Here is a 25,438-nt window from a genome sequence, read left to right as displayed (position 1 = left end):
GGGTTTTTCGGCACCCGAGGACCCGAGAGCTGGCTATAATTGCCAAAAACTTGTCTTATCATACCGCCATATCCAATAATGGGAACAGTAACAATAACAACCAATGCTCGGCCGAACTATAGTTAAAATACATGAGTCATTTGCCAACAATTTATATTGTATGCTTTAATTCGGTTTCAGTTTCAGTCTCGGTTTTGGTTTCGCACGAGATACCACTAAATGTTAAATTACAAACAAATAAAAATTGCTGCTTAATGCGGTCTCGGCCCATTCACAAACCGTTGGAAATTCCCCCCACGAGCTGAAGCTGGCTTGTTACACCTTTCAATTGGAGATGCGCCCTGGGCTCGGAGTGGCTTCCAAGTGGAGTGGCAGGTGCGGACTGCCCCGTGCCCCTGGAGAGCTGTTGAAATCGGCTCGGAGATGTGTGTGGACAAGGTCACCTGGCAGCATGTCACCCGGAGCGCCGCCGAAGATCGTCCAGCTAAACGAATCCAATGTGTGATCTCCTGATACCCTACATTTATGACTATAATTAATTGTTCACTTTGATGTTCGGCGAATTGATTAATTGCCCGTGGACGAAGCGATAAGTTCGAACAAATTTATTTATACCTCAGAACCGCACGCGTAGCAAACATCTTAGGAAATTTGTGTTAATTGTTCAGAATGATTTTGGTCGACAGGGAAGTTAGCAAAAATCTGTGTGCACTGGTTTCTTAGATATAGTTCTCACCGCCCATCCGTAGGCCTCCAGGAAATAGACGTCAGAAAATGATATATTTTTCACAACTCAGGTAGAATAACCAGCGTTGTGGTAGCATATTAATCTTTCGGGATAATCCTTAGGTGGATTTTCCTTCTTGTTGTGATTTTTCTGCATGTTGAGCCTCTGCCGATTCCGCAAAACTATTTCCGAACTGAGACCAATATCCAGAATGTTGCCATCGCTGAAGAGCAAACTCTGATCGAGGAAACGAGACCTGGAGACATTGTTTTCAGCCTGCCCGGTGGAGGTCAAATACGGGTGATATACCACGTGGATAGGTACGGATTCTATACGGAAACCCTGTGATGAAATTTGAAATGCCTTCTTGAGAGTGTTACTGAGATGCAGTCCCAACTGCACCTATAAATGGAAACCAGTTGTATCGTACTTCAACGAGTCCAATTTGTATTTTAGATTTGAAAAATAAATGGAACCATACGCGAGTCTTGGTTCAAAAGTTGCCTCGAGACCGTTATAGAACTGCTTCTAAAGTCCAGTGACTTTGCGAAAGCATTTTTAGCTCATCAACTCCTAATTTGTATGTGAATTTGAATATTTAAATTTTTGTCTACTTATCCATTCAAATGTTAGTGAATGTTGACCGCTGCTGAATAAGACACAACATGGCTAGGGCTGGGTACGGATGGGCTGGCTGAACTAGTTTGCCAGATCAGGTGGAGCGACGATTGATGGGCATTTTATTAGCCAGAGTGCTAAGTGCGTTTAGGCCTAGGCAATTTATTAGTGGCCAGCAAATTTGTATGCTAATGCGCCGGGCTCGCTGAGATTTTTGGGGAACTTAAGAATTCCTTGATGAGCAAACAGGTTCTCCGCCTGCGCTCACCCCGGCCAAATGGCCAATGAAATCGAAATTGAAACGAATGATAAATTGGATTGCATTAAATTAACTCGGGCACGAGTGGCGGCTGCCCCCTTCCAATTCCAGGTCCAGGTCCGTCTCTGAGGTAACCCTCGATGGGCGAATGTCACAGTCACATGTGCCATTGGCATCGCGAAAACCCCAAGCCCCCAAAAGCCAACTGAAACTATTAGCCATTAAGTGCAAAGTCAGATTGGTGATTACCGCAGCCGAGGCAGATGTTGATCCATCAGCAACAACCACTCGGAATGGGTTCAGATGCTTCACGATACCCTTGCAAAGGGTTTCATTATTTCGATCAGAGGTTTGATCATGGTATTACCACTCGATAGATCGATGAGATCGCTTTTAAGTAACTATAAAGGCTATACGATTCATATCTTTTTGGGGAATTACTCTAGGTTCCTTCCTTAAGGTATTATATTATTATTCATTATAGCTCGTAGAAAACTCGTAGGTTTTAATATAACGATACAATGTACCTTAACATGTTGTTCAAACTTACTCAAAAATATTTATTACCCAAATATTCTAGTACACAGATAAAACCACAATGTCAAGTGAAGTTTGGCGCGAATCGCATCGTAAAATCGATCAATCATAAAGAAAATAATTTCCGGCGTTATTCATAAGTCGCGGGAAGTACCGACTGAAATGAATCAAGACAACCAAGAAGACAATTAAATCGAGCTTGGCAAAATGAAGATGCTTCTTGGTAAATCCTTCCATATTGCATCATCCGGCGAGGGTATTTCGCGTTCCGGTGACCAAAGCCAGACCTCCTTTCTAGTTTTTTTTTCGGCGTCTGCGCTGAATTTTATTAAATTCGATCGGTATGCTGCTCTTTGCCGAAAACACACAAACGTATTAAGTTTGATATTTAGTTTGGAGCGGCTGTTTGGGGCTCAGAGCCAGATTAGAGACGTCAGCAGTGGCGACGCCAACGCCAAAGTCGTCGCTGGCGTTGGCTGGCTATAAAAGCCCCCGCCTGCGAAGATCACCCAACCAGTGTGGATTATACCATATACCAGCCCAGAAACCAGCAAGATGTTCAAGCTTGTGAGTAGACTTCGTCGGCCCGGAAGGATCCAGATCGTGATAGTGTAACCATTTCAGACGCTCTGCCTGCTCGCCGCCTTGATGCTGGCCAATGTCCAGGCGGACAACATCAACAAGGATGCCGTGATCACCCGCCAGGACGTCGACCCTGCCGATCCCGAGGGCAACTATAGTTACGCCTATGAGACCAGCAATGGCATCCAGACCCAGGAGGCCGGTAACGCCAATGGAGCCTCAGGAAGCCACAGCTACATCAGCCCCGAAGGCATTCCCATCTCGCTGACCTACACCGCCGACGAGAATGGCTTCCAGCCCCAGGGCGCTCACCTGCCCACCCCTCCCCCAATTCCAGAGGCCATCCTCCGCGCCCTGGAATACATTGCCTCCCACCCGCAACAATCTTAATTCCCAGTTGGATACCCCATTTAAAGCCTAGTCAGTGCTTTCGCTAAAATGAGTTATACCTAGTTCTTACAAGTCTGTACATAAACCCATAAAACAAAAAACAAACAATACTTTGAAAAATTCCATCAAATATAGTCACAGCCATGCTGATCATTGGAACAGAGCCAAGTTGGTTTTAATTATGGAAATCGGCAAAAATGCGGTGTACTAGATTGCAAACTTGAAAGTCCCGCCGCCTCCATCCGAGTTCATAATATTTACCCTCAACTTGCATAAAATTTATATTATCTCATATGTTTTTGGAGCGTCACACATTTGAGCTATAATTAATTTAAAAGTAGGGTTTATATTCAAAGGCGCTAATGAATGAATTAAAAACCGCTGTCAGATTGTGTCAGAATGTCTTTTTTTCAAAGACATTCTTCAAAGTCTTATAAACTATGTTCGCCACATCAGTTCATTCATTAAAACAACCTCTGATTCAGGAACATAAATTCATCTTGTTATTTGGTGTTTTTCTAAGTTAAATCAATACCTCTTGCATATTGAATGTGTTACCATTTAAAGACAAATTAAGCGGCTGTCCAAGATCATTTATCACACCGCGAACCAGACCCAGGAATTGACCAAGGCAAGGAAAAAACTCGGCAGAAGCAACACGAGTGCAGACAAATGTGGAAGCCGCAGGGCCATCAACTTACTTGTCTTCTTTTACCCGTTGCCTCAGTTCATTTATTTTTAAAAATATATATTTTAAAAACCCATTTCCATGTAAATCCGACGGGGGCTGACCTCCAGAGCGGACTGGCCGCAGAAAACCACGATGTTGCCAAGAAAGAGTCTAGAAAATGATGCAACAGCCGGCTGCGATTCGGAAAACTGGTTTGCGGGTTATTAACACTTTCGCTGCGTGTATTCTACTTGGAGAGGATGTAGGTCAACTACAAGACAAGTTCCTTTTGTTGATGGGAACTGGAAAGAGTGAGCCTAATTACAGGCAATCATAACGAAATCGTTATAATACAATTTACAAAAAGGTTTTTCAAACAATTATCTAACATCTTGTAACCTTTGAAATTGTTTTCCTCTGCACTTTCTTGTACCTTCTTGTTAAATATTTAAGAACAAATTAAGCTTTGCTTTTAAAATTACATTGATGTTTTGAAATCCATACTAAGCGTGCTTCCAAAAGGGTTAAGCTGTACGCAAAACCAGTTTCCCGGTATCCTTCACGACTTCCCCATTAATCGGAGTCGAACAACCTCTCGGCATTTGTACATTGTGTATTTATAGCAGAGCCGAGTCCTCTGCCACGATCACATAATCAACAATTAAGTATAAAAACCTGTGCAATATGTGCACAATAAATAAGCTCCATTTGCCATTGTATGCGCCGACTAGAGCTTGCTCTCCTTCGCTTCCTTGGCTTTCTGCCGGGATGCAGCCACGGCCGCCGGTCCGAAGCGCTGGATGAAGTGGTTGACCGGTCCGATAATGGCCTCCGGGTCGTTTATGTGCACATGGTGCGAGCCATTAACCTCCAGGTACTCGAAGTTGGACTTCTTCAGCAGCACATCCAGCACCTCGTCGTAGTACTTCTTGTCCTCGAAGTAAGAAGACTGGGCGGCCTTGATGAACAAGTAAGGGCATGTGATCCGATTGGCCATCTCCACGCACAGCTCCTGCGAGCCAATGGCATAGTTGTAGAACTTGAGGCGCCGATCGCGGCAGAAGAAGTACTTGTCCGGGTACTTCTCCGACTTGCCAATGTTGCGGGCCATCAAATGCTTGCAGTGCTCCTTGTTCACCGAATGGAAGGTGCCCATATAGACCCTTTCGATAAGTTCATCGTAGGTGTAGCTGGGCGGCTCGTTCTTGCTCCTATTCCTCTCGTCCTCGCGCAGGAACTCATCCAGTCGGGTCTCCATGGTCCTTATAACCGAGGGATATGGTCGCTGATGTGGCTTCAGGGCGTCGATGCCAATAATCATGTCCACCTTGTCGGGAAAGACAGCGGCGAACACAAAGCATATAATGGACGACATGGAGTGTCCAACCAGGGACACCTTCTCCCACTTGTACTGCTTCATGATCAGCCGGATAACATATAGATTGTCCACTGAGTTGTAGTAGCAGCCATCGGGCAGCCGGGAGGAAAGCCCGTGGCCAGGCAGATCGATTGCGAGGAAGGCCACGTCCGGCGACAGCAGCGGCATTAGTCGATCAAAGGTGCCCGCGTTGTCCTGCCAGCCGTGAAGTCCCAGAATCGGTTGAACATTCTGCGGGCCGTACCATTTGCCAGATATGTGTCCCCACGGAACCGTAATGCTGATCTCTGAGAACTGAGAAGGTAGAAGAACATGTGAGACGAGAAATTTATGAATGGTTGCTGTGAAATCTAACTTTATCATTTATTGTATGATCCCAAAAACAGATTCCCTAAGATTGTTCCATATAAACCTTAGGGAATCGTTATTAAAATCAAAACATTCTGTACCCTTGTTTCTTACAGGTAGTGCTCCAAAAATCTTTCAAGACTCTGAGAGCACCTGCATATAAGGTATGTAATTACAATGAAATCTGTCAGATGCATATACAACTTTATCAATGCTGCTAAAAAAGGTATCTATTTTTGGAATGGCATCTGTTACATTATTTTGCAAGTTCCCTGGAACTATGATATTTAACCCCTCGCAATACAAGTTGCAGCGGAGTGGTTCAAAGTACACTCACGGGTCTGGTTGGGGCTTCGCCAGTTAAGTCCCCTGCATGTCGATAGCGCTGGCCGAGATCACTACCGGTTGTGCCACTTGAGTTGTCGTCCGAGTCCATTTCTGCCTGAAAACCGAATGAGCTCCAATTCCAAAGTTTAGCCAATTTCGGCGCTTATCAGTAGCGACCTGTGGAGATTAGCAGGGCGATTAGTTAACAAAGGCGCAGAAAGACAGAAAATCCGAAAGTAAACATTGAAGAGAAATCGTTAAAAATAAGTATATAAGTGTATTATAATATCCGAATCGATGCCGGCGTCTCAATAAAGGAGTCAAAGGTCAAGGTGATCTTCTTGGCGAATTATACCTCACGTTTCCTTCTGGTCGAGGCTTAAAGCAGTGGTTTTTACTTATATTTGTGTTTTGCCAAATTTCTTTTACCGCATTTAGATAAAAAAGTATTAATTGTTTATGAATCGCGCAACAAAACAGGCGAAAACAGCGAGCTAATGAGAAATAAACACTTATCTACAGCTGTTCATAAAACTTGAGAATGGGCGGCAACGTTTATGCGGCGATAATATAGCGAAGATTACGGTTTTTTCAAACTAATTGATAAAGTTTTATGGTATGTATAGGCACTACTTCATACCTAGGCTGTATAACATACAGATTATACAATTTTGCATTCAGAATAGATACATTTAATCGACTTCTTCTTTGGTATCTAAAACTTCCTAAACTTCCTCCGCATAAACGATAGCTTAGTGCTGGAAAACGCGCGCTACAAGTTTTCGACCAGTGTTGTTGGTTGCCAGCAGCCGCCAGCGGATGACGACCAGATTAAAACCTTGCTGAAACATAGTTTTCTCAGATATTACGTACATAGATCAAAGTTCATCTGGCAGAGCTGCCTCATCGCCATCCATGTGTGGTGAAATCACGGCCAGAACATTAGTCGCGCATAAGTCGCGGTAGAAGTACTTGATATTATCCAACAAAAAACTCAATCTTACGTCAAAATGAAGGTGTCCAGGAGTCTCCGCATGCTGAAGCTGCTCCCAAATGTCCGGAATGCCAGCAGTGGACCCACCAGACCGCTGAAGATTGTCACCAAGCATGTAGGTTCCACTCTCCTTCTGCATTTTGCCCATTATGACCTTGACTCTCGCCTGGCAGTTCGACGAAATCACCATACCCGTTCCATGGGGACACATAGCCGGGAAATGGTATGGACCTAAGCATGTGCGACCCATTGTGGGCATGCACGGTTGGCAGGACAATGCCGGCACCTTCGACACCTTGGCTCCGCTCCTGCCTTCGCATCTCTCCTTCCTCTCAATCGATGCCCCCGGACATGGACTCTCCTCGTGGCTGCCAGCTGGCACTTCCTACCACTCCATCGACCTGGTGCTGATCACCCGCCGCTTAATGGACGAGTACAACTGGGACAAGATCTCCATACTGGCGCACTCGATGAGCTCCATCAATGGCTTCGTGTTCAGTGCCCTGTTTCCCGATAAAGTGGATCTGTTTGTGGGCCTAGATGTACTTAAACCGCCAGTTCGGAGCTCCCGCAGTATTGTGGATGCCCTGGCCGAACGAATTGAGTCCACCTTGAAGCTGGAACGACGCCTTAAGAGTGGCTCTGAGCCACCCTCCTACGAATGGGATCAGTTGGTGATGCGGCTGCACGAGGGGTCAAATAAATCCGTATCTCTGGACGCCTGCAAGTATCTGCTGCAGCGGAACTGCCGACCTTCGACGCACGAGCCGCACAAGTATTACTTCTCACGCGACAACCGACTCAAGTCTTCGCTGTTCTACACGCTGCACCAGGAGGTTCCCATGGAGATGGCGCGCAGGATCAAGTGCCCGCATTTGTTCATCAAGGCCCTGCAGGCTCCCTACTACGAACGCAAGGAGTACTTCGACGAAACTTTGGCGGAGCTGCAAAAGAATCCCCTGTTCGAGTTCCACGAGGTTGAAGGAACCCACCATGTGCATCTTAATGAGCCGGAGAAGGTGGCGCCCATCATCAACTCATTTATCAACAAGTACAGGCCTTTATGAGATCGGCCTACCATCGGCCTGGACGTATAGGAAGTGTACAAACTAGTTGATTGGAAGACTACTCCTAGTGATAAATTTCCCCCTGACGCGGATTGATGATATTGACTGGATATTAGACGCAAACCAATCTCAGAAGTAGAAAATACCCAAACAAGGAACAATTGGTTGCTTCTATTTAATTTATTATGTACAATCGATACCGGCAATAACATTAAAGTTAAACACTACAATACAGACTTCAAAACATACATTTTGAGTTGATTTGTTTTTTGTGTGGAATTAGCGCCGTAACTAAAATTAGCCAATAAAAAGCTAACACAAATGGAACTCACCTCACAGGAACCATGAGAAATAAACAATAGTTTGAGGACTCCCCACAGCTCCCACAAATATTCCTTTTGTAAAGCGTTAAAAAATAGTGTAATAATCATAGGAGTTAAGTATTGAGTCTATGGGCTCGATTTGGAATATTCTGTGCACTGCACCGATCCGAGCCCATAAAGTCAGCACTTGAGCCTTGTATGACTGCTAAAAGTAGAACATTTTAAAATAAATATTAAGTGGAGATTGTGGTTAGCTAAGTACTAAAAATATTTCTCAAACTACATATATATCTTTTTGGGGGTTTCTTTTGTAAAATCAGTCGGCGCGAGGAAATATAATATTAAACAATTACAACATTGGGATAGCCAACTTGGTGATATACTCGAATATATGCTTCTTCAGTTGTATATAATTGTATATCAAGCGTAATCAACAATTGCTTCGGTTTCGCATGGAGTTATGTAGCATATGAGTGTCTTGTGTTGTTCTCAATCAGATTCAAAGAGTTGTAGAAAAATATACAATATGTGGTAAATAAATATATGTACTACATACATATCTATGCTGCAGGTTTTACAATCTAAAGCAGTGGCAAGTTAAGCAGTCGCAGCATTTCGTTCACTTACTAAAAGAAGTTAGAGCTCAAAAAAGCGATATTGCTGAAGGGACAGTAAACAAAAAATTCTTAATTTAGATGGAAAAATATTGCAGAGAAGTTCAAATATAAAAATAAAATTATTTGAAAAGTATTGCAGATGATAAAATAAATTAATTAAATTTGTGTGTAAAATATTAAGCAAAATAATTAAAAGTTTTAGTAAATGAGCGATTTGCGATTGCCAAAGCTACTCTTGCACTTTAAACATTGTAATAAAACAACAAACTAATAACTACGCTATAAATAAATACAATAAATAAGTTACGTTCTAAAGAGAAAATGCTTAGCAACATCTAGTGTCGATTTGTTAGTGCTCCACTCAACTTTCCTCCATTTTGGTTTGTCTATTTACAATTGTTTCAGGTTTCCGTTTCGTTTTGCCGGGTTTCGTGTGGGCCGCAGCTCAAGCTACTGGCGACGAGTCGCCCTTCATGTCGCGCTCGCGAAAAAATCCCCGCTCCGTTTTGCACTCGCGAATAGTGACGGTTTCCAGGTTCACGGTGACATCGGTGATGACCACTCGGTTCGATATGTTGCACTTGGCCGGCAGCCAGAAGCGCGGAGGCAGGGCGCGCGGAGAAAGAGGAGTAAGCGGCTGTTTCTGGTTGAGGGCCAGGTTGTTGCACGGCTTTGGTATGTTGTTGTTCTCGGCCGAAACCTGTGGCGGCTGCTGGTTGCCCTCCTCGCTGGCTACCTCCTCCTCCTCGGCTCCGGATTCAGCGGGCGTGGCCGTTGTGGCTTCAATGGCTAGCGGGGTGACCTGCAACTCGGACTTCAGTGGCGTGGCCGCTTCGTTGGCGACCTTCTCCGCCTGCTGTTGATCTTGGGAGGGCTGTTGCTGCTGCTGGATGGGCGTTAACTGCTGTGCCGGCTGGGGCTTTAGTGTGGGACCGTCTGGCGAGGTTTTGATCGTCACTCCTATCTTGCCCGACTCCTTGAGCACTTCGGCCTTGCGCTTGGTGCCAATCAGTGGCTGGTCCTCGGAGCTGGACGAGTTGGTGTCCGCCTCGGGGACAAAGGAGTTGTGCGTGGAGCTGCTGTTCGAGGAGGAGCTGTGATCCATGCGCTGCCGCTTGGAATCGTGGTGGTGATGATGATGATGGTGCGTCAGCGGGGACTCCGAGCGCCGTCCCATGCTGCGCTCGGACTTGATGTGATGATGATGGTGGTGGTGATGATGCTGATGGTGTTTCTTCTCCTTCTTGGCCTCCTGATCCTGCCCGGCCGCGGAGGTGGTGGCCTGATTGGTGTCCACATCGTCGCCGGTGAAGGTGTACTCATCCTCCTCGGATTCCGGCTCCGGATCGGGCTCCTTCTCCTTCTTCTTGAGGCCTCGCTTGGAGGGCGTGCCCGAGGACTTGATGCTCTGTTCGTAGATGTCGATCAGGCGCCGATCGAGGATGTTTACCTCCGGTTCCCAGGTGTTGTAGCGCTGGTTCCAGCCCTTCCACTTGACGCGGTACTCGACGGTGCCCTGGAAAATTAAGGAAATGATCAGGGGGTTGGTGATTGCATTTTCTTAGACAACTAATTGATTTTCCATCAAGCGCAATAACAACAAAAACACACGCCACACGTACACGCACACCACACACAAGCGCACGCACCACGCACACACACACTCATGCAGCGTGCAAATGGTGGTTGCTGCAGCAGATGTCCTCTGGCCAAAAAATGTCGAAGGACATGTGACCTTGTGGAATATACATATATCCTGCGTGTGCTGCGCATATTGCGTTCTGCATTTCCCGTCTTCCGACGCGTTTTCATCGCTTTTTTCGCATTTGTTTACGCTCGCTCACCTTTCTAACGCGCTTTTGGATGATTTTCTCGGCCGCGTACACGAGAAAATCGTCCCGATCGTCGGTCGCATTCTCGCGCACCACCTTCCCCTTGCCCCCCTTGCCACGACCAGTCATTTTTAATTAATTATCTGCGCGGATCGTTTGATTATTCGCGTTATTTGCAATTAACTTCGGGTTTGGTTTACTTTACAAATTCTGTTCTGTTCAGTGTGACCGTGGAACTGCGTATTACACTATACCCTAAAAAATACTTTTTCAAAAATAGTTCAATTCTATCGATATTTTCACTCGGGATAATACCGATTATTTTAAAGTCTAATTAAGTTGTATTAAAAATGAAATAAACTGTATTGAATTTTAATTGTTTACAATTTAGTTTATTTAAGTCGAGCAAACGTCTTTATTTATCAGATTTGATGGTTTTCATAAAAAGTTTATGATATCGATCTATAGGGTGACCTGTGGTCATCAGAGCTGTTATCTTGACATACAGCGTAGACATGAACCGTATGCCTAATGGACTTAGTTAAGAATCAAACCATGTGAATTTTTATTTGAATTAAAATTTGAACAATTATGGGTAAATAATATTTACATTTTGGCTCTGAAAAGTATATGCGAGGCGGTGTGAAATATATTCGGATACATTCAAAGATCCAATGCCAGCAGAAAGTCAGAAACAAAAGTTTATTTGTTGAATGTTTAACAAAAGAAAAGAAAGAAAATTTAAATCCTATATATTATAGTAAATTAAATATTAAGATTAATAAAATATATAACAAATATAATCAAATATATCAAATATAGTAGATTAAATATTAAGATTAATAAAATATATAACAAATATAATCAAATTGTGTTCATTTAATTAAATCTTTTGACTGCACAATCAAGTTTTAAGGCTCGATAAATAAAATAGGCTTCTGTCGTATACCAAAAGCCTAATTGACACAGATTCCGTGCTCCATATTTCGATTAAGTTATACGTTTAATGAATTCAATTAGTATTGAGCTAGTTCCCTCGCTTAGGACTCATCACATGTCACTTTCACAAAGAGAGAAAGCGAGAGAGTGAAAGCACGAGAGCCACAAAAGCTCGAAAAGGATGTCGAAAGGAAGTGGCGACTGCAGATATTTTTTACCAGTTGTATGTCGGCCGAGGGTTCGCGTGGCGGGGGCGGCAACGACGATGACATTATTTTATTTATGCTGTGATAGTGAAATAACAACCACAACAACAACAACAACACCAAGAACCACAACACTCAGCCCCCGAAAATCAATCGCAATATTTTCGACAAGAACCGCAGAACCAATGGATAGTCATTACATTAGGCGTTAAAAACGGGAAATTAACCAAAAGCTTTAACCATAAATAAAAAAACACCAAGCAAGTCGTTGCAAACCGTATAAATAAGTAAATAACTACTTAATGCATAGTGAAAACAGCACCAATTAGCGCATAACCTATAAAATATTAGTCAATATGTTTAGCTAGTTCCAATTTACGTAGATAACATTTAATTAGTGGCTTCAAACAAAACACCAAAGGAAAACCAACAACACAACCAGCAAAAGGGGAAAAACCAATACCTAGTTCAATTGTACGGAACGCAAAACAAACGAATAGCGATTAGGAAAACTGGCCAACTGATAAGGCTGGCGAAAATATTAAGCTTATTGCGAATAGGAAATAATAATAGCAACTACCCCCCCATCCGCGCCGAAAGCCCCGAAAAGCGAGTTCATTCAGAAAACGTGCCACACAACCGGACGGCAGCGACGTCGACCGCGGCAGCGACGGACAACGGACAACGGTAAATGTCAAAGTCATAAAGAGAAAGCGGAGAAACGCCGATGAGAGAAAGCTCGACCCAAATGTCAAAATCATAAGGAGCTTTTGGAAGAAGCAACGTCAAGTGTCAAAAGCCTAAAGACAGAGCAGGCAAAAGTGCCGGAAAGAGAAGCTCAATACCAAGGGGATAACCCTCGGTTAAACAGTTAACCGGAGCTTTTGAGTAATAAAGCCATAACTGTAAAACTCCAAGAGCAAGAAATACAAAATTTATGCATCAACAAATAATATTTTGCCAAAATCTTAACTAGAAAGGATAGCATGCTTAAATGGATAATGTCTCTGTTATCTGTCGGTTAAAATTTATTGGTTAACATCAAAGAGATTTAATAGGTCACACAAAATCCTTAGAATAGCTTTACTCAAGAGAAGCCCATGTTAACTTGACATAGTTTCTGTCAAAACTCAAGAGAAAAGCTGGGGATAAAGGAAGAAAAGCCCAAAGAAAGGAAGAGTAAAAGCTCAGTGAATCTTCCTAAAACTAGACCAATGCGAAAGCCTTAAGTGGATGCACAGGATAAAAGCTCAAGCACAGCTTTTGGCCAGGACACAAGCCAATATATTTCCAGACCAATGGCCAGCACAGCGGTGGGAGCGGGAGGAGGAGGAGGCCCAGGAGCGCCAGCGGGATCAGCGCATCCCGACGACGCAAGCAGCATGAGCGACGACGTCTTTGAGGACGCGGAGACCACCCAGGCCAGGATCGAGGAGCTGCGTCGTCGGCCCTTCGGCGACGGCTGCTACAATCCCCCCGCAGCACCCGCCTCCGTTTCCGCCTCGATAACGACCACAACGACGCAGCAGCAACACCACGACCACAATCCACACTACCAGCACCACCAGCACCACCATCACAGCCAGCTGAGCCTGACCGGAAGCCATCACTACCACGACGATGCCATCATGGCCCCCGTTCAGCGCTCGGCCACCGGATATCCGGGCTACCGACCCTCCCGCGAGGCCATGCAGATGTACGCGTACGGAGCCGAGGACTACGAGGACGACTACAACGACGGCTGGCGATCGTATCGCTACGACGAGGTGGACATGCACCCAGCACCGCCCACCGCCCATCAGCAGCCCTTCGACGATACGGTCAACCACAAGACGATCCTGCTGGGCGACTCGGGAGTGGGCAAGACATCCTTCCTGGTCAAATACAACACGGGCGAGTTCCGGCTGGGCTCCTTCTCCGCCACAGTGGGCATCGCGCTGACGGTGAGTTCCTCAGACCTTACAGCACCCATAAGTTAAGGAAAAGACCCCAAGCCTCCTTCTGTAGCTCGAACCAGGTCGTGAAAGTAAGCCAATTAAACATATATGTTTGTTACGTTCTTTCTAATAAAATAAATGTAAATCAACAACCAGATCGTGAAAGTAACACACGTTTGAACATATATGTATGTTTATTGTGCTCTTTCTAATGAAATAAATTTAAATTAAATCAACTTTAAATATAGAAGTTTTCAATTTAAAACTTTAAGGTTATTTAACGATCTAAAACTTTGATTATAATATTAAAATATTGTGTTATTCTCATAATAAGTGTTTAACATTAAAGTAGATATGTATAACATTATTTAAAAAATATTTACAGAGTGCTTTTTACACATTATATTATAAAGTATAATGCACATTCTTATACATATAATAATATAATTCAAGTCCTTTTAATTTGCGGTTGGGCCCATTAATATAAAAAACTTTTATTTAAATATAGAACGTAATAAATTTTGAAAGCTGACATATGCTGGTTCGAGTTACAGAAGTTCGAGCGTGTTACCCTAATTCCCGGAACTCGCATAGCCTAAGTCTTGCGATTGCGGGCGAATCCGTAGCGCTGCCTGCTGCATGAAACCCGCACAGTAGCCCGACCCGACCCCGACCCGCCCCGCCTGCCCCTTGGCCGACCCCCTGCGACCCCCGCCCATGTACTGACGCACAATCGAATGGGTTCGCTTATGTAGTAGGAGTATGTCTGTGTGCATTAGCTTGCTGAGTGTGTAATTGGGGAACAGCTGCCCAGTGCCTTTTGGTAATACAAGTCTTCGGCTTGACACTGAGAGAAAAGTAGAGGTATTTAGACTAGAATTTAATTTAGTGTATGCGGAGTTAATAACTGCGAGTGTTTAACAATTGAAGCTCGTAATAAATTACCCAACAAAAGATTTTTAAATTTAATATATTAACTACATGGTAATTGAAACTTCTATATTTTACTTAACATTATAAAGTACAGCCATTACCAATCTTAAAATATATTACTGCGAGGATCTCCATTTAATTATTATAACTATGTATTTCCCCTTTTAATCCTAACACAAAAATGATTGAAATATAAATATAATAGTATAAAAAAACACCTCTTCAAACCCTTTCTCACCGTGCACCGTTGTTGCCCCGCTAAATAGGCAACATATTGTTGGGTAATCGCCGGAGATTTTCTATTTTTGGCGGGCATGCTGAAATCCCCCAAATTGATTTTTTCCCGCAGGATAAATATAAGCCGCTGCGTTCGACCTTTTACACGTTGTTGATGTTGACATTGATGGCGGGCTGGGAGTGGAAGGGCGGGTGCGAGCGTGTGCAGCACTCACTCACTCACCCACACACGCGACCTGTTGCTGTTGCCTTTCACTTTCACTCACCGCACACACACGCGTTGTGGCAGAGCCAGAGACACAGACACCAAGACGCCAGCGCACCAGCACACCAGCACCGCCACACAGACAGACAGACAGCCACCGCAATGGCCGCCAGTGAAGTTCAAGTGCAACGGTTTTCAGTTGCCTTGAATGCTGCCGCTCTTCCTCTGGCCAGCCCGCTTTCCCCATTTTCCACGTTGCACAACTGGCGCGTGCTCGACTCCGGGGCATAGGCATGTCACTAGGGTGGGTCAAGGGTAGAGAAAGCTGTTGAAATGCAAAACGAATCTATGTTTTAGGGACCATCTTTATTTCAAACATTTAAGTTTATCAATACGTTTTTTCAATAAGCTAGAGATCGATGCCTATTTTGTATAAATATATGTAATACAACAAGAAAATATTTCAAATCCTTAGGGTAAAAACTGTTTATAATATGAAGTATGTTATAAAAATAATTATAAAGTTAACAGGTATCCTAAAATTAACAGATGTTACAATTTTACAATTAAAGAAAAACTGTTGATTCGGATCTTTTTATTTAATAATACCCATTTGATCCTTCAAATGTTCTGTACTATTTTTATAGGATTCCTGAGTGTATAATTCTAACACTTAGTTTTGATACTATACCATGCCTATGTCTCCTGAATCTCCTGAATTCTTACGCTAATTATTGAGATATGAAAAAAACACCTTTCAAATAACTGAAATACTTTACTTTATTGAACAACACTTTGTAACCCAAGAACCAAGAAAAATAGGGACATGAAACTTGGGATGCAGATGGGGAAACACTCTGGCAGCAAATCGGTGCACCCTATGGGACAGACACCTGAGTCCTGGGACCCCGAACCTGCAGCCTCTAACCCAGCCCCTGCGCCACCTTCCACGTTTCTAGGCCAGGGCTGCTGCTCCTGCTGATTTCAAAGCCAAAGCCAAAGCGGAAAAGCCCGAAGCCGCACGAGCTGCAACTCGAACTTACATCGGAGCGGAGCCGAAGGACTCGGCTGCTGCGAGTGATATGGGAGTGATGCGAGTTCTCCTGGGTCCGCCAGTCAGTCTAGCTGTGGGCCTGAACACTGACGCCTCGATAAGCATCGCACGCGCACTCCTCGCAGCTTTTCCGAATTTCCCAGCCAGGTGGAAAGCTGCGCCAGCTGCTTCAGCTTCAGCTTCAGCCTCAGCCGAAAAATAAAAGATTCGTCGCGAAACTCCGAGCCAAGGATTAAGTGAAGTGCTTTTGAATTTATGTTTGACTTTCTGTGCGCTCATTAAACATTTGGTGCATTTGGTAGACATATGTAAACACTCTGTAAGCACTTGCATTCGAAAATGCAGCCCCTTTCGTTTTCTATTTTTGGCGCTTTAAATCCTTTGCCCATCCTGCGCGACTGTGAGTGTGCTTGTGAGGGCTCCTGTTTTGTGCTGTCTGGGTAACCTGACAAGGTCCTGCGCGAGTTTAAAAATAAATGAAAACAATTAGGCCAGACTGAGTCTCGTTGGGCATTAAATAATTTAAGTGTAGCGGAAAATGCTGTGGGCCAACGTTCGTTGGTTTTTGTGGCGCTGAGAGGATTTGGGAATTTCGGTTGCCTTCTAATTGGATAATCTGTTTGAAACATTCCTTGAAACGGCATGCGAAATGACGTGGAGTTCGCACAAAAGCCACATTTTCAGGGAAGTGGGTTGCATTTTAATCTGTACAAATAAATATAAATTATCTAACATTTTCACCAGGCGCAGTAAGGGCTTTTTAACCAACCTAAGCATTGCGTATCACTAATATTAATCTCTAACTTTCTTTGATTTTTTGTATATAGTTTATTTTGGTAATTTTGTATTATGTTTTTTTGGGCTTATATTAACTTTATGTTAGCTTAAAAATGATATTATTTGTATTTGCTCTGTGTTCGGCAATATGATATTAAGTTAAAGATTCTAAATGCTAGACAGGTAGAAACCATTCTATCAACCAACAACATCGTAGTACGTTAAATTTAGTTTATAGGTTTAACGTATGTAATTGATTTGAGTTAATATAAATATTCTATGTCTAATCACGCAAAGCAGCAAAAGATATCAGTGCTGGCCTTTAACGATTCCTGGAATTCTGATTAAGTGCGAAATGGACCGTCGGTTATTTTCAGAAATGTTCTCCTCCGCTTCCCCGAACTTAATTGTCTGCCTCTAATTGGAACTCGATCAATGCAATTGAATATAATCCCATTTATTCTCGAGCCGGACGTGTCTGCCATGTCTTGGCCAGGTTCTATTGTTGTTTACTTGGACTCGGGTTTCTTTCAAATGCGCATTAATTATGCGAGAGCCAATAATTGCGCATGAATGCAAAGTGCCGAAGGTCATGGTTAGTGGTATCTCCGCCTCCCGATTTTCCCCACTAAATCCTCTTATCTAACGGCCAACTTATTTTATTTTCCACTGAGCTGGAACTTGAGAAATTTTTTAAGCAGCTTGTGGTTTTCGAGGTCTTCAAGAGAGCGATAAACGAGCCATCGATTTTCGCAATTAAAATTGGTTTTGTCTCACCCTGCGATTTGCAAAAACCCCAAAGGTGGGTTTGCCGAGGAAAATAGGCCTACGAAACCCCCAAAACTTTTCTTTCACTGCCACAGGTGTCCTGTTTCTTGTCGTCCCGAAATTTCCCGGAGCATCCCCTTGGGTTGGAAGTCACTTGAATCGTCATTTAAGCCGATTACTGGCACAAATCTCCTGGGGGGTCGTTTCCCCCTCCGACAGAGCCCCCTCTTCGGGCGCCCCTCTCTGTAAGACCCCCAGATGCACCAGCACTAAATTGTTGTCTGGCTGCCTTGAAAGTTTTATGAAATCGCTTTGCCTTTTGTCCTGTCAATTGGCTCTCTCGTCAATTTGAAGCTTCCCTTCAAAATCTCCGACGACCACATGCCATTTTTAGAGGGTGTATCCACAGAACTGCTCGAAATAATAATAGTGATGGAACCATTTTTAGATCAAATGAGACTGGTAAAATAAAATGTTGTTTCATTTTTGGGATTCCAAACTTGAAATAAAATAAGTAAATCAAAAAGCCTCTATCCATCTGCTTTTAACAGTACTAGTTAGAATATTTTTGTTTTTAAAAATACAGAAAAATATAAAAAGAATAATTGAACAGCTCCAAATTAAGAGAGCCTTAAAGCTAACGAAAAATAATATATAGTGTAACAATCTTAAAGACCTGACTTCAAACGAATATAATATATTTAAATATTATAGTACCAACAAATTCTCGATAAAAAACTTTAACTATGTTGCCAAAACTCTAATCAAACTTTACTTTAGAAAAGACCCACAAAAGTGCTGTTAATCCGAGCCCCAGTGAATATCCTTTGCGTGGACGGCGGTCCATCCATCTGGCTCGTCATTTCCTTAAAGCTGTCCATGTCCGTGCAATCAGGAAACTATTGTCTGGCGCTCCTGTCTGCTCCTTGTTGCTGTCGTTTAAGCGGCGTGATTGAGCGCTAAATTGAATGTAAGTCAGTGTGTCCCCAGTATCTGTGTGAGCAGCATCTTCTGCTTGCCTTGCGGTTGTGTGTGTGCGTGGGCAGGACACACTTGTACGCTTACATGAGCATTGTGTCCTGCGTGGGTGTTCCGTTGGCTGTGCAGTGAACCAGCCACACCGACTGGCCTTTCTCCAGCCCCTCGCCCCAGGGTCGCCCACTTTCTCCTTTCGCTTTGTATAATTACACGGGGAGTGCTGCCAAGGGGGTTGGTGAATCCCCCTCCATTCCGCCCAATTTATGAAAGGAACTGAAAAATGCTGCTTAACTTTTAACTTTGAACAAATTTCGTATACTCAGAGAAAGGAAATTTCTCTTTTCCTTTTTGTCTCCTCGCCTCTTGGTTGTTGTCACAAACAGTACGGAAGGATGCACTGCGAAAAACGATCTCCTTTTATACAAAATATATCTTTATGTAAAATTTAAGTTTTTATATTATATATATGGAAAGCCAATTGCCTTTTTTGTTGTTTATTTAAAAACCTAAATTTTTTATTATGAGATAAAAAATTGCATGTAATGTTCTATTAATGTTCCTTCTTTATTTATACCTTTTTCATTTTTATATTTAACTATTTTACGTAATATAGCTACCGAATACTTTCTGTGTGGGATAAAAGACGGAAAGCGGGGGCATCAGCTGGGCAGAAAACAGCGACAACCCAATTAAAAACTTTTGTTATCAGGCATTGCGTTTTAAGTTGATTAAAGCAAATTGCTCGATGGCCGCTCGAAAGGTTGTTTCATGGATTGACACCTCATTGGCCCCCAAGCCAGAGAAAAAGGGTAGACCTTTTGGAATATCATTTGCCATATTTGCATAAAGGAAACGAATTGTCCACAGGCCTTATACATTTTTGTACAGGGTTACATTGAAATTGGGGCATAATTGAAGGTCTACCCTTGAGAGCGTTGCTACGAATGGTCGGGTAATTGGTAAAATTATACATTTGCCGGCTTTAACGAATTGTCCTTGGCCCAAAGGATATCCGATTTCAACGACCTTTTCGTTTCATACGAAATTTTACCTATTCATTGTTTTTTAATTTCGAGTGATTTCCTGGAATCCATTTGAGCTTTTGGTATAGATGTTCAGCTGATAGATTTGTTAGTGAGCTTAATGTTAGATGTTAAAAGGTTGTTGATGGTTTTCTATGTTATTTTCTAAAGCCTAACATTTAAAGTATTTTGCTAGATTTAAATTAAGAGACCATTATCAAGCTAAATGCCTTTTGGTGACTGGTTTCTCTCCATCAAGCCTCAAAGTCGTGTATACAATACACAAACAATTTGTCCGGGCTCAAGGGTTATCCGATTTCATTGCCATTCCAGCTCGGGCACTTGGCCCCCGTCTTAGCCGCCTTCAGAAAGTAGTTAACAATTCGCACGTGCCCGCTGCTGTTGACCTGCATTTAAGGACCCACGCCGAAAGCCGCCATAAAAGAACGCTTTAAGGCGGGTTCCTTTCGCAAAAGGAGAAAGAAGACGTAAAGGTGAAACGACAGGTTGCAGACAGCTGTGCAGGATGGACGGCTGAGTTCGCACGGTTCTGCGGGCCCGCAGCTTCAATAGTCCCAATTCCCCAACCCTTTAGTCCCACATCCCCACCCGAAATAAACCCAAAGCCACCCACGTCAATGGGGTTTTGTCTGGAAATTGAAAGCCGTACAGCCATATTGATATATGTATTGGCATTTGGCAATTTGTTGAGCTGCAAATTAAATTAAAGTTGGGGTGAATTTTGGCTCGCTGCTGGCAACCCCAAAAACGTCAAAGTAAATAAGAGTTCAGCAACTTTTCGTGCATGAAACGTGATTTGTAGTTGGTGGATTTCCGATGGTTGAAAATTTATTCACTGTTTTTTATTCCACTTATCGATTCAAATTCAATTTTAATCGCGGGTTTATTGAGGTTGCTAGATACTCCACTATTTCATGCGTTTTTTTAAGTTGTGCAGTCAATTTGGGAAATTTATTTTTCCCCTATTATCTAAAGCTTGAAAATCGATTTTGCTGTATGCTTGGATAATTTTTAGCGTTTTTGCTAGGTTGGCATTTGATTTAAATTTATTGAAATATTTGGTTGCCTTTGATTGCACTTGATAAGCAACTCAACGTTTTTATTTAAATATAATATAATATTTATCTTTTTGTTTTATGAGCTCGTTTATTTTAAAAATTAATTTTGGAATGGCTTAAAATGTTTTAAAATATAAAAAAAACATTTCCTTATTTTTCGACAAAATACATACACGATATAAGAAGTAAATAGAGAAAATGAAACTGGGAACGCCACTCTTTCACTTGTACTCTTTTTGGCCCCAAAAAATAGGCTAAGAAAATGGCCAAAGATAGGTATGTACGGGCGATTTGTAATCACTTAGGAAACAGCCGTTAGGGCTTTTCGAGGTTGCTAATGAGTGCTAGTTAATCACAGGGCTGTATCCATACTACACCCCCACCCATAACCTCCCCCTCCCCCCATTTCTTGGCCAACTTTCTCCTGCGGGGCGAGCCAGTGCATAATTAGCCAAAAATTTAGTTAGCCACAGCTTCGGTCCGCTGATTTTGCTTTCGCTTTTGGTGGCCTTGCGGTTTGCTTGCCAACTGTTGATTTAGCGACAGCAACCGCAGCCGCCCACCAAAACACGCCTCTCTCCTTTCACCACCTCCCATTTCACCCCTCCCCCCACACTTTCACCCTGTTGTCAACGACAGTTGTTGTTTTGTGGCCCCGGAGCATTTGTGGGTTTCGGTTTTCATTTCATTTCGCCAAAAAGGGAAAGCGACGAAATTACATTCAATTTGCACCTGGTCGTTCATTGTTTTACGTCCACATTCCATTACTTTCCCGACTTTCTCCTGCACAGTACTGTGGGTATTTATTAAAACAGGATAATATGAAAGTTGCCATCTTGTTTATGCTTTTTAATGAGTTTTAATGACTTTCTGTGGGAGGAAGAATGCTGAGTGCGTGTGTATCTGAGATCCGAGCAAACTTTATTTTTGGGGTACTTACTTTTCCCCGAGGGGGTGGGTTTTTTCGCCCATCAATAATGAAGACACCACCGACATCCGAGTCGAGATTATTGATTTATGTGCCTGTGTGTGTTAAATATAGAATCAGGCCAATCAGCAGGAAGTGAGGAAAAGAGTAAGGTTTCAAAGATGCGTCGTCAGCAGACAAGATACCGGAGCGACTCCATTGCCAGTCCATCGGGCAGCCGGAAGCCCTCCATCTCGGTGGCCAGCCCGTCGCCGCTGGCCAGTGGATCCACCGGATCGCCCACTCGTCGCGAGTCCCTGGTGAAGCCCACCTGGCAGCACATTACGCCGGGTCAGTTGCCACCCAAAACGCTGGACAAGATCAACGGCATTGCCTCCGATGATTCGGACGACGACGGCTATCCGAAGAGGCGACCCAGCGTGATTGTCCACCAGCGCCAGCAGTCCATCTCCCAGCAGCCCCTGCTGCCCGAATACATGACCTCGGCCTCCATTTTCCGGGATCAGGCTCCACACGCATCCCAGTCGCAGTCGCAGTCTCAATCGCATCATCTGCCATCTGGCAATGGTTTCATGGCCCGTTTGAATAGCGTGCGATTGGCCGCTGGAGCAGAACAGCAGCCACTCTTGGATTCCAAGGGAACCGGAGGAGCAGGCGGAGGAGGTGGTGGCGGAGGAGCTGGAGGCGGAACTGCTGTGGCCAGGCCATCTGTTGCACCTGCTGCACCTGCTCCAGGCCCGGGCAACGAGGGAGCCAGCGCCACGCTCTGCAAGAACGCCGGACGAGCACTCATCCGCATGATTTCATCCAACAATGCGCCGGAGGAGGAGGACGACTTTGATATTATGGGCAAGGTGAATAGAACGGGGGGTTGGGAAAAGATTAAAAAACTACTCAGTGTCCTTCTTGTCAATTAGATAAATTAGAAAACAAAATAAAGCCAGTAGAGAGAAGTGGCTGAAGAGCTTTAAAAAGTTGTTAGTACCTTTTACCTTGAACTAGAAGTGAGCATTAGAAACATTTTTCAGCAGGGCAGTCAAAGTTGGGCAGGGAAAAAACATATAAACTAGTCAGTGTCCTTTTGTCAAGTGGGTAATTAAGAAAATGAAATAGATGCAAGTAATGGTAGCTGAGAAAACGTAATCTAGAAATTCTTATTTCAAAAATATTTTTTTACAGTAAAATAGGAAAATCATTATAAGTTAGCTTGGCTTAAATCTATATAAAGTATGGCAATTTAAAAACTAGTAAGTGGACTCTTTAATAATTAAATAGCAAAGGAAATCAAATTCCACCTAAAATATAAGTAAGCATTTTAAACATTGCTTTCTTAAAGTATTTTAAAAATGAAACGCATAGAGTTGTTTTTCAATGGGTGTATAGTGCTAACAAACTTTAATAATAAGTTTTGTTCAAATGGGTGTTGAAGTATTTTTTTTTATTTAGAATTTGTTGTATCAAAGATAAATTATCAGGTTCACAGGTGTGTCAGATAAAACACCAAAAAACCTATTGTCATCGACCTTGAGCTCCAGCCAGTTATAAAGAATACCTCCCACATCACTGCACTTGCTCCAAAAATAAGGAAAAAAGCTCCCTTTTTCGATTGAACTTGTCAACTGCCAATTTGCATTTTCAAAGGGCGACAAAAAGGGAGTGCCAAAGTAAAATATATATTGTATACACACTCTTATGGGTATATTTATTTGCAAGTTGGGGAGTCTGGGAGGTGTGCTTCTCCCAGCCAGTTGTTCGTGAGGCCGCAATTTGATTTATGTATTATACCTTTTCGTTTGACAGCCTGCGACTTTTACGAGCCGGCTTTTATTCGCTGCGTCCCTGATCGGCTTTTGGCCTGATTTACAATGCGATTTACATAAGCAGTCGAAAACACAGTCATAAAATTCAATAAAGTGCAGGGCGACAAAGGGAATTAAATGGGCAGACACAAAGGGAAAATCAGAAAGTTGGAGAGCAAGGTTTTGTGATATTCCACGGCTGCTGCAGCTGCTGTTGATTAGAATAATTCTGGTGAATTATGACAGGACTCCTGGCGGCGACTTCCTGTCAGCCAGCTGCCAGGCCAAGAAGTAAAAATGAAAAATATATAAAACAGGAGCTGCATAAAAATTTCATTTATTTGTCGCGCTCGTTAAATGCTGAAGAAGCAGGGGCCCCCAGGCATTTGCATAAATCCCCCGAGGAAGCTTTAAGCCATTTTAAATGTGAAAATTAGTTGGCTCCGATGACAGCAATTGTTTAAGCAATCTACATTTTCATTTTGGCGCTGCATAGAGCAGGTATAACTTTTCAGAGCAGGGAAAAATTCGCTTTCGTTGCTAAAGGGAAACAGCTCCATGCTATTTTAGTCTCCTTTAATTGTTTTTCCAAATATATTTATTTCAATTACAAATTAAGTCTAATAAATACTGAATAAGTATCTAATACTTATAAAGTTATTTAATAAATGATCTTCTTGTAACTTTAAAAATTTAAACAAGTTTTTTGATAATTAATATATACCAATCTTCAGTTCCAAAGCATTTTATAAACGAATACAACCTATCTATCAGTTCGAAATACTACATTGAATATGGACAAACATAATTTAATATCCAACTTTCTGCGAGTTTTTATGTTCTGTGTTTGAATAGGGTTTCCGAATGCTTTTCATGTTAAATTTTCGCCTAGTTAGCAGATGGCAAACAAGGTGTTCCCTGGAAAATCAGAAATTGCAATGTTTGCATAACCCAGCCAACTTTGCGTATCCCAGCAGAGTCAATAGCAGCCAGCAGCAGGACCTTTTCGAAAGGATTCAGCTGTAAACTGTATATAAAGGGTATAAGGGGGGAGTATTCCGCCTTGCTGGAGGCTGAAAACGAGATGGCATGTAAAATTCATAGGCAGCTCATTAAATATTTAGCTGGGACATTAGGGAACGGCATAAATTATTATGCAGAAAAATCTAACCATGACAATGCCTTCGCACCCGAAAAAAAGAATGTACATAACCAATTACCCCACTTACGTATCACCTGGTTTTCTCTGGCTTTTCTTGGCTTTCCCGACGGCCCGCCCCACATCCCGAATATAGGTCATAATGCTGGGCGACTCGGGAGTGGGCAAGACCTCACTTTTGATCCGATTCCGCGATGGTCGCTATGTGCCGAGCTACTTCCTCAGCACGGTCGGCATTGATTTTAGGGTAAGCGCTTTATTCCCGCCAAGTTTGTTCTGTTCCATGCTACTCCGTTCAAATCTGTGTGTGTTCAGTTCCCTCTTTCTGTATATTGTTGTCATTGTCATTGTCAGTATCCTTATTGTGTTGTTGATGTTGTTGTTCTTGTTGTTGTGGCTACTGCTCCTATCATTGTTGTTCTTTCCGCCTAAGTGTTCTTCCGTCTCTCATGGCTTAACTCGCATCTTTGTAACGTGTAACGTTCGACTGAGGGACTAATTTTCGAAAGAATCTGTGATGGCGTGGCACGCTGTAGGTCCGGCGCTAGCTCGTGGCTTTGGGGTGGAGGTCTTGCTCTCACAGATTCAGTTACGATGCACACATTATTATTAACATCTCAAGAAATTGAGCGTGCTTGCGACATTGAAAGGAGCTAGTCATATAAATCGGAAGAACGATAAACCAAATTCAAAAAGAAAAAAAAAAGAAAGGAAGGGAAAAACAGCATATAAAGTAAAGATCAAAGAA

The 25,438-nt window shown here is 43.0% G+C and overlaps 6 protein-coding genes across 9 annotated transcripts in view; 4 read left to right on the top strand and 2 right to left on the bottom strand.

Moving 5' to 3' along the window:
• The first annotated feature begins 376 nt into the window (after positions 1–376).
• LOC108028225 (uncharacterized) lies at positions 377–1,229 on the top strand. Its single transcript, XM_017099891.3, has 2 exons — positions 377–797; positions 850–1,229. The coding sequence occupies exons 1-2, from the start codon at positions 775–777 to the stop codon at positions 1,073–1,075; spliced, it is 249 nt and encodes an 82-aa protein (XP_016955380.1). The 5' UTR covers positions 377–774; the 3' UTR covers positions 1,076–1,229.
• Positions 1,230–2,632: 1,403 nt separating this feature from the next.
• Positions 2,633–3,276, top strand: LOC108028318 (pupal cuticle protein Edg-78E). Its single transcript, XM_017100047.2, has 2 exons — positions 2,633–2,708; positions 2,766–3,276. The coding sequence occupies exons 1-2, from the start codon at positions 2,697–2,699 to the stop codon at positions 3,111–3,113; spliced, it is 360 nt and encodes a 119-aa protein (XP_016955536.1). The 5' UTR covers positions 2,633–2,696; the 3' UTR covers positions 3,114–3,276.
• A 1,102-nt stretch (positions 3,277–4,378) lies between these two features.
• On the bottom strand, positions 4,379–5,986 carry LOC108028316 (probable serine hydrolase). Its single transcript, XM_017100045.3, has 2 exons — positions 5,847–5,986; positions 4,379–5,455 (listed from the first exon to the last, which is right to left on the bottom strand). Exons 1-2 carry the CDS (start codon positions 5,943–5,945, stop codon positions 4,511–4,513), a joined length of 1,044 nt encoding a protein of 347 aa, XP_016955534.1. The 5' UTR covers positions 5,946–5,986; the 3' UTR covers positions 4,379–4,510.
• A 360-nt stretch (positions 5,987–6,346) lies between these two features.
• LOC108028317 (probable serine hydrolase) lies at positions 6,347–8,145 on the top strand. The gene is made up of 2 exons (XM_017100046.3): positions 6,347–6,945; positions 7,004–8,145. The coding sequence occupies exons 1-2, from the start codon at positions 6,847–6,849 to the stop codon at positions 7,895–7,897; spliced, it is 993 nt and encodes a 330-aa protein (XP_016955535.1). The 5' UTR covers positions 6,347–6,846; the 3' UTR covers positions 7,898–8,145.
• LOC108028315 (polycomb group protein Pc) lies at positions 8,059–10,894 on the bottom strand. The gene is made up of 2 exons (XM_017100044.3): positions 10,682–10,894; positions 8,059–10,353 (listed from the first exon to the last, which is right to left on the bottom strand). The coding sequence occupies exons 1-2, from the start codon at positions 10,796–10,798 to the stop codon at positions 9,283–9,285; spliced, it is 1,188 nt and encodes a 395-aa protein (XP_016955533.1). The 5' UTR covers positions 10,799–10,894; the 3' UTR covers positions 8,059–9,282.
• Positions 10,895–11,847: 953 nt separating this feature from the next.
• The window catches only part of LOC108028314 (ras-related protein Rab-26), a 29,030-nt gene continuing 15,439 nt past the window's right edge, over positions 11,848–25,438 (top strand). The window contains exons 1-3 of one of the 4 annotated variants that reach the window (XM_017100037.3): positions 16,418–16,499; positions 21,847–22,586; positions 24,827–24,937. In XM_017100037.3, the coding sequence (XP_016955526.1) occupies positions 21,894–22,586; positions 24,827–24,937 (804 nt within the window). In that variant the 5' untranslated portion in view covers positions 16,418–16,499; positions 21,847–21,893. Of the gene's footprint in view, positions 13,758–16,417; positions 16,500–21,701; positions 22,587–24,826; positions 24,938–25,438 lie in introns of those variants that run through there. The other 3 variants (XM_017100038.3, XM_017100043.3, XM_044095450.2) reach the window with 3 other exon arrangements.

The sequence above is a fragment of the Drosophila biarmipes genome, chromosome 3L, assembly GCF_025231255.1.
Source record: "Drosophila biarmipes strain raj3 chromosome 3L, RU_DBia_V1.1, whole genome shotgun sequence".
Lineage (NCBI taxonomy): Eukaryota > Metazoa > Arthropoda > Insecta > Diptera > Drosophilidae > Drosophila > Drosophila biarmipes.
The sequence above is the reverse complement of the archived record's forward strand: the minus strand, read 5'-3'. Positions and strand labels throughout refer to the sequence as shown.

Excerpts from the sequence above, each read along its gene's own strand:
- LOC108028225 (XM_017099891.3), top strand. The coding sequence starts at position 775 with ATGATATATTTTTCACAACTCAG. Across the intron at positions 798-849 it reads ATATATTTTTCACAACTCAG|GTGGATTTTCCTTCTTGTTG; the intron begins GTAGAATAACCA and ends GATAATCCTTAG.
- LOC108028316 (XM_017100045.3), bottom strand. The coding sequence starts at position 5,945 with ATGGACTCGGACGACAACTCAAGTGGCACAACCGGTAGTGATCTCGGC. Across the intron at positions 5,456-5,846 it reads GCGAAGCCCCAACCAGACCC|TTCTCAGAGATCAGCATTAC; the intron begins GTGAGTGTACTT and ends CTACCTTCTCAG.
- LOC108028317 (XM_017100046.3), top strand. The coding sequence starts at position 6,847 with ATGAAGGTGTCCAGGAGTCTCCGCATGCTGAAGCTGCTCCCAAATGTC. Across the intron at positions 6,946-7,003 it reads TGAAGATTGTCACCAAGCAT|TTCGACGAAATCACCATACC; the intron begins GTAGGTTCCACT and ends CTCGCCTGGCAG.
- LOC108028315 (XM_017100044.3), bottom strand. The coding sequence starts at position 10,798 with ATGACTGGTCGTGGCAAGGGGGGCAAGGGGAAGGTGGTGCGCGAGAAT. Across the intron at positions 10,354-10,681 it reads TCCAAAAGCGCGTTAGAAAG|GGCACCGTCGAGTACCGCGT; the intron begins GTGAGCGAGCGT and ends TTAATTTTCCAG.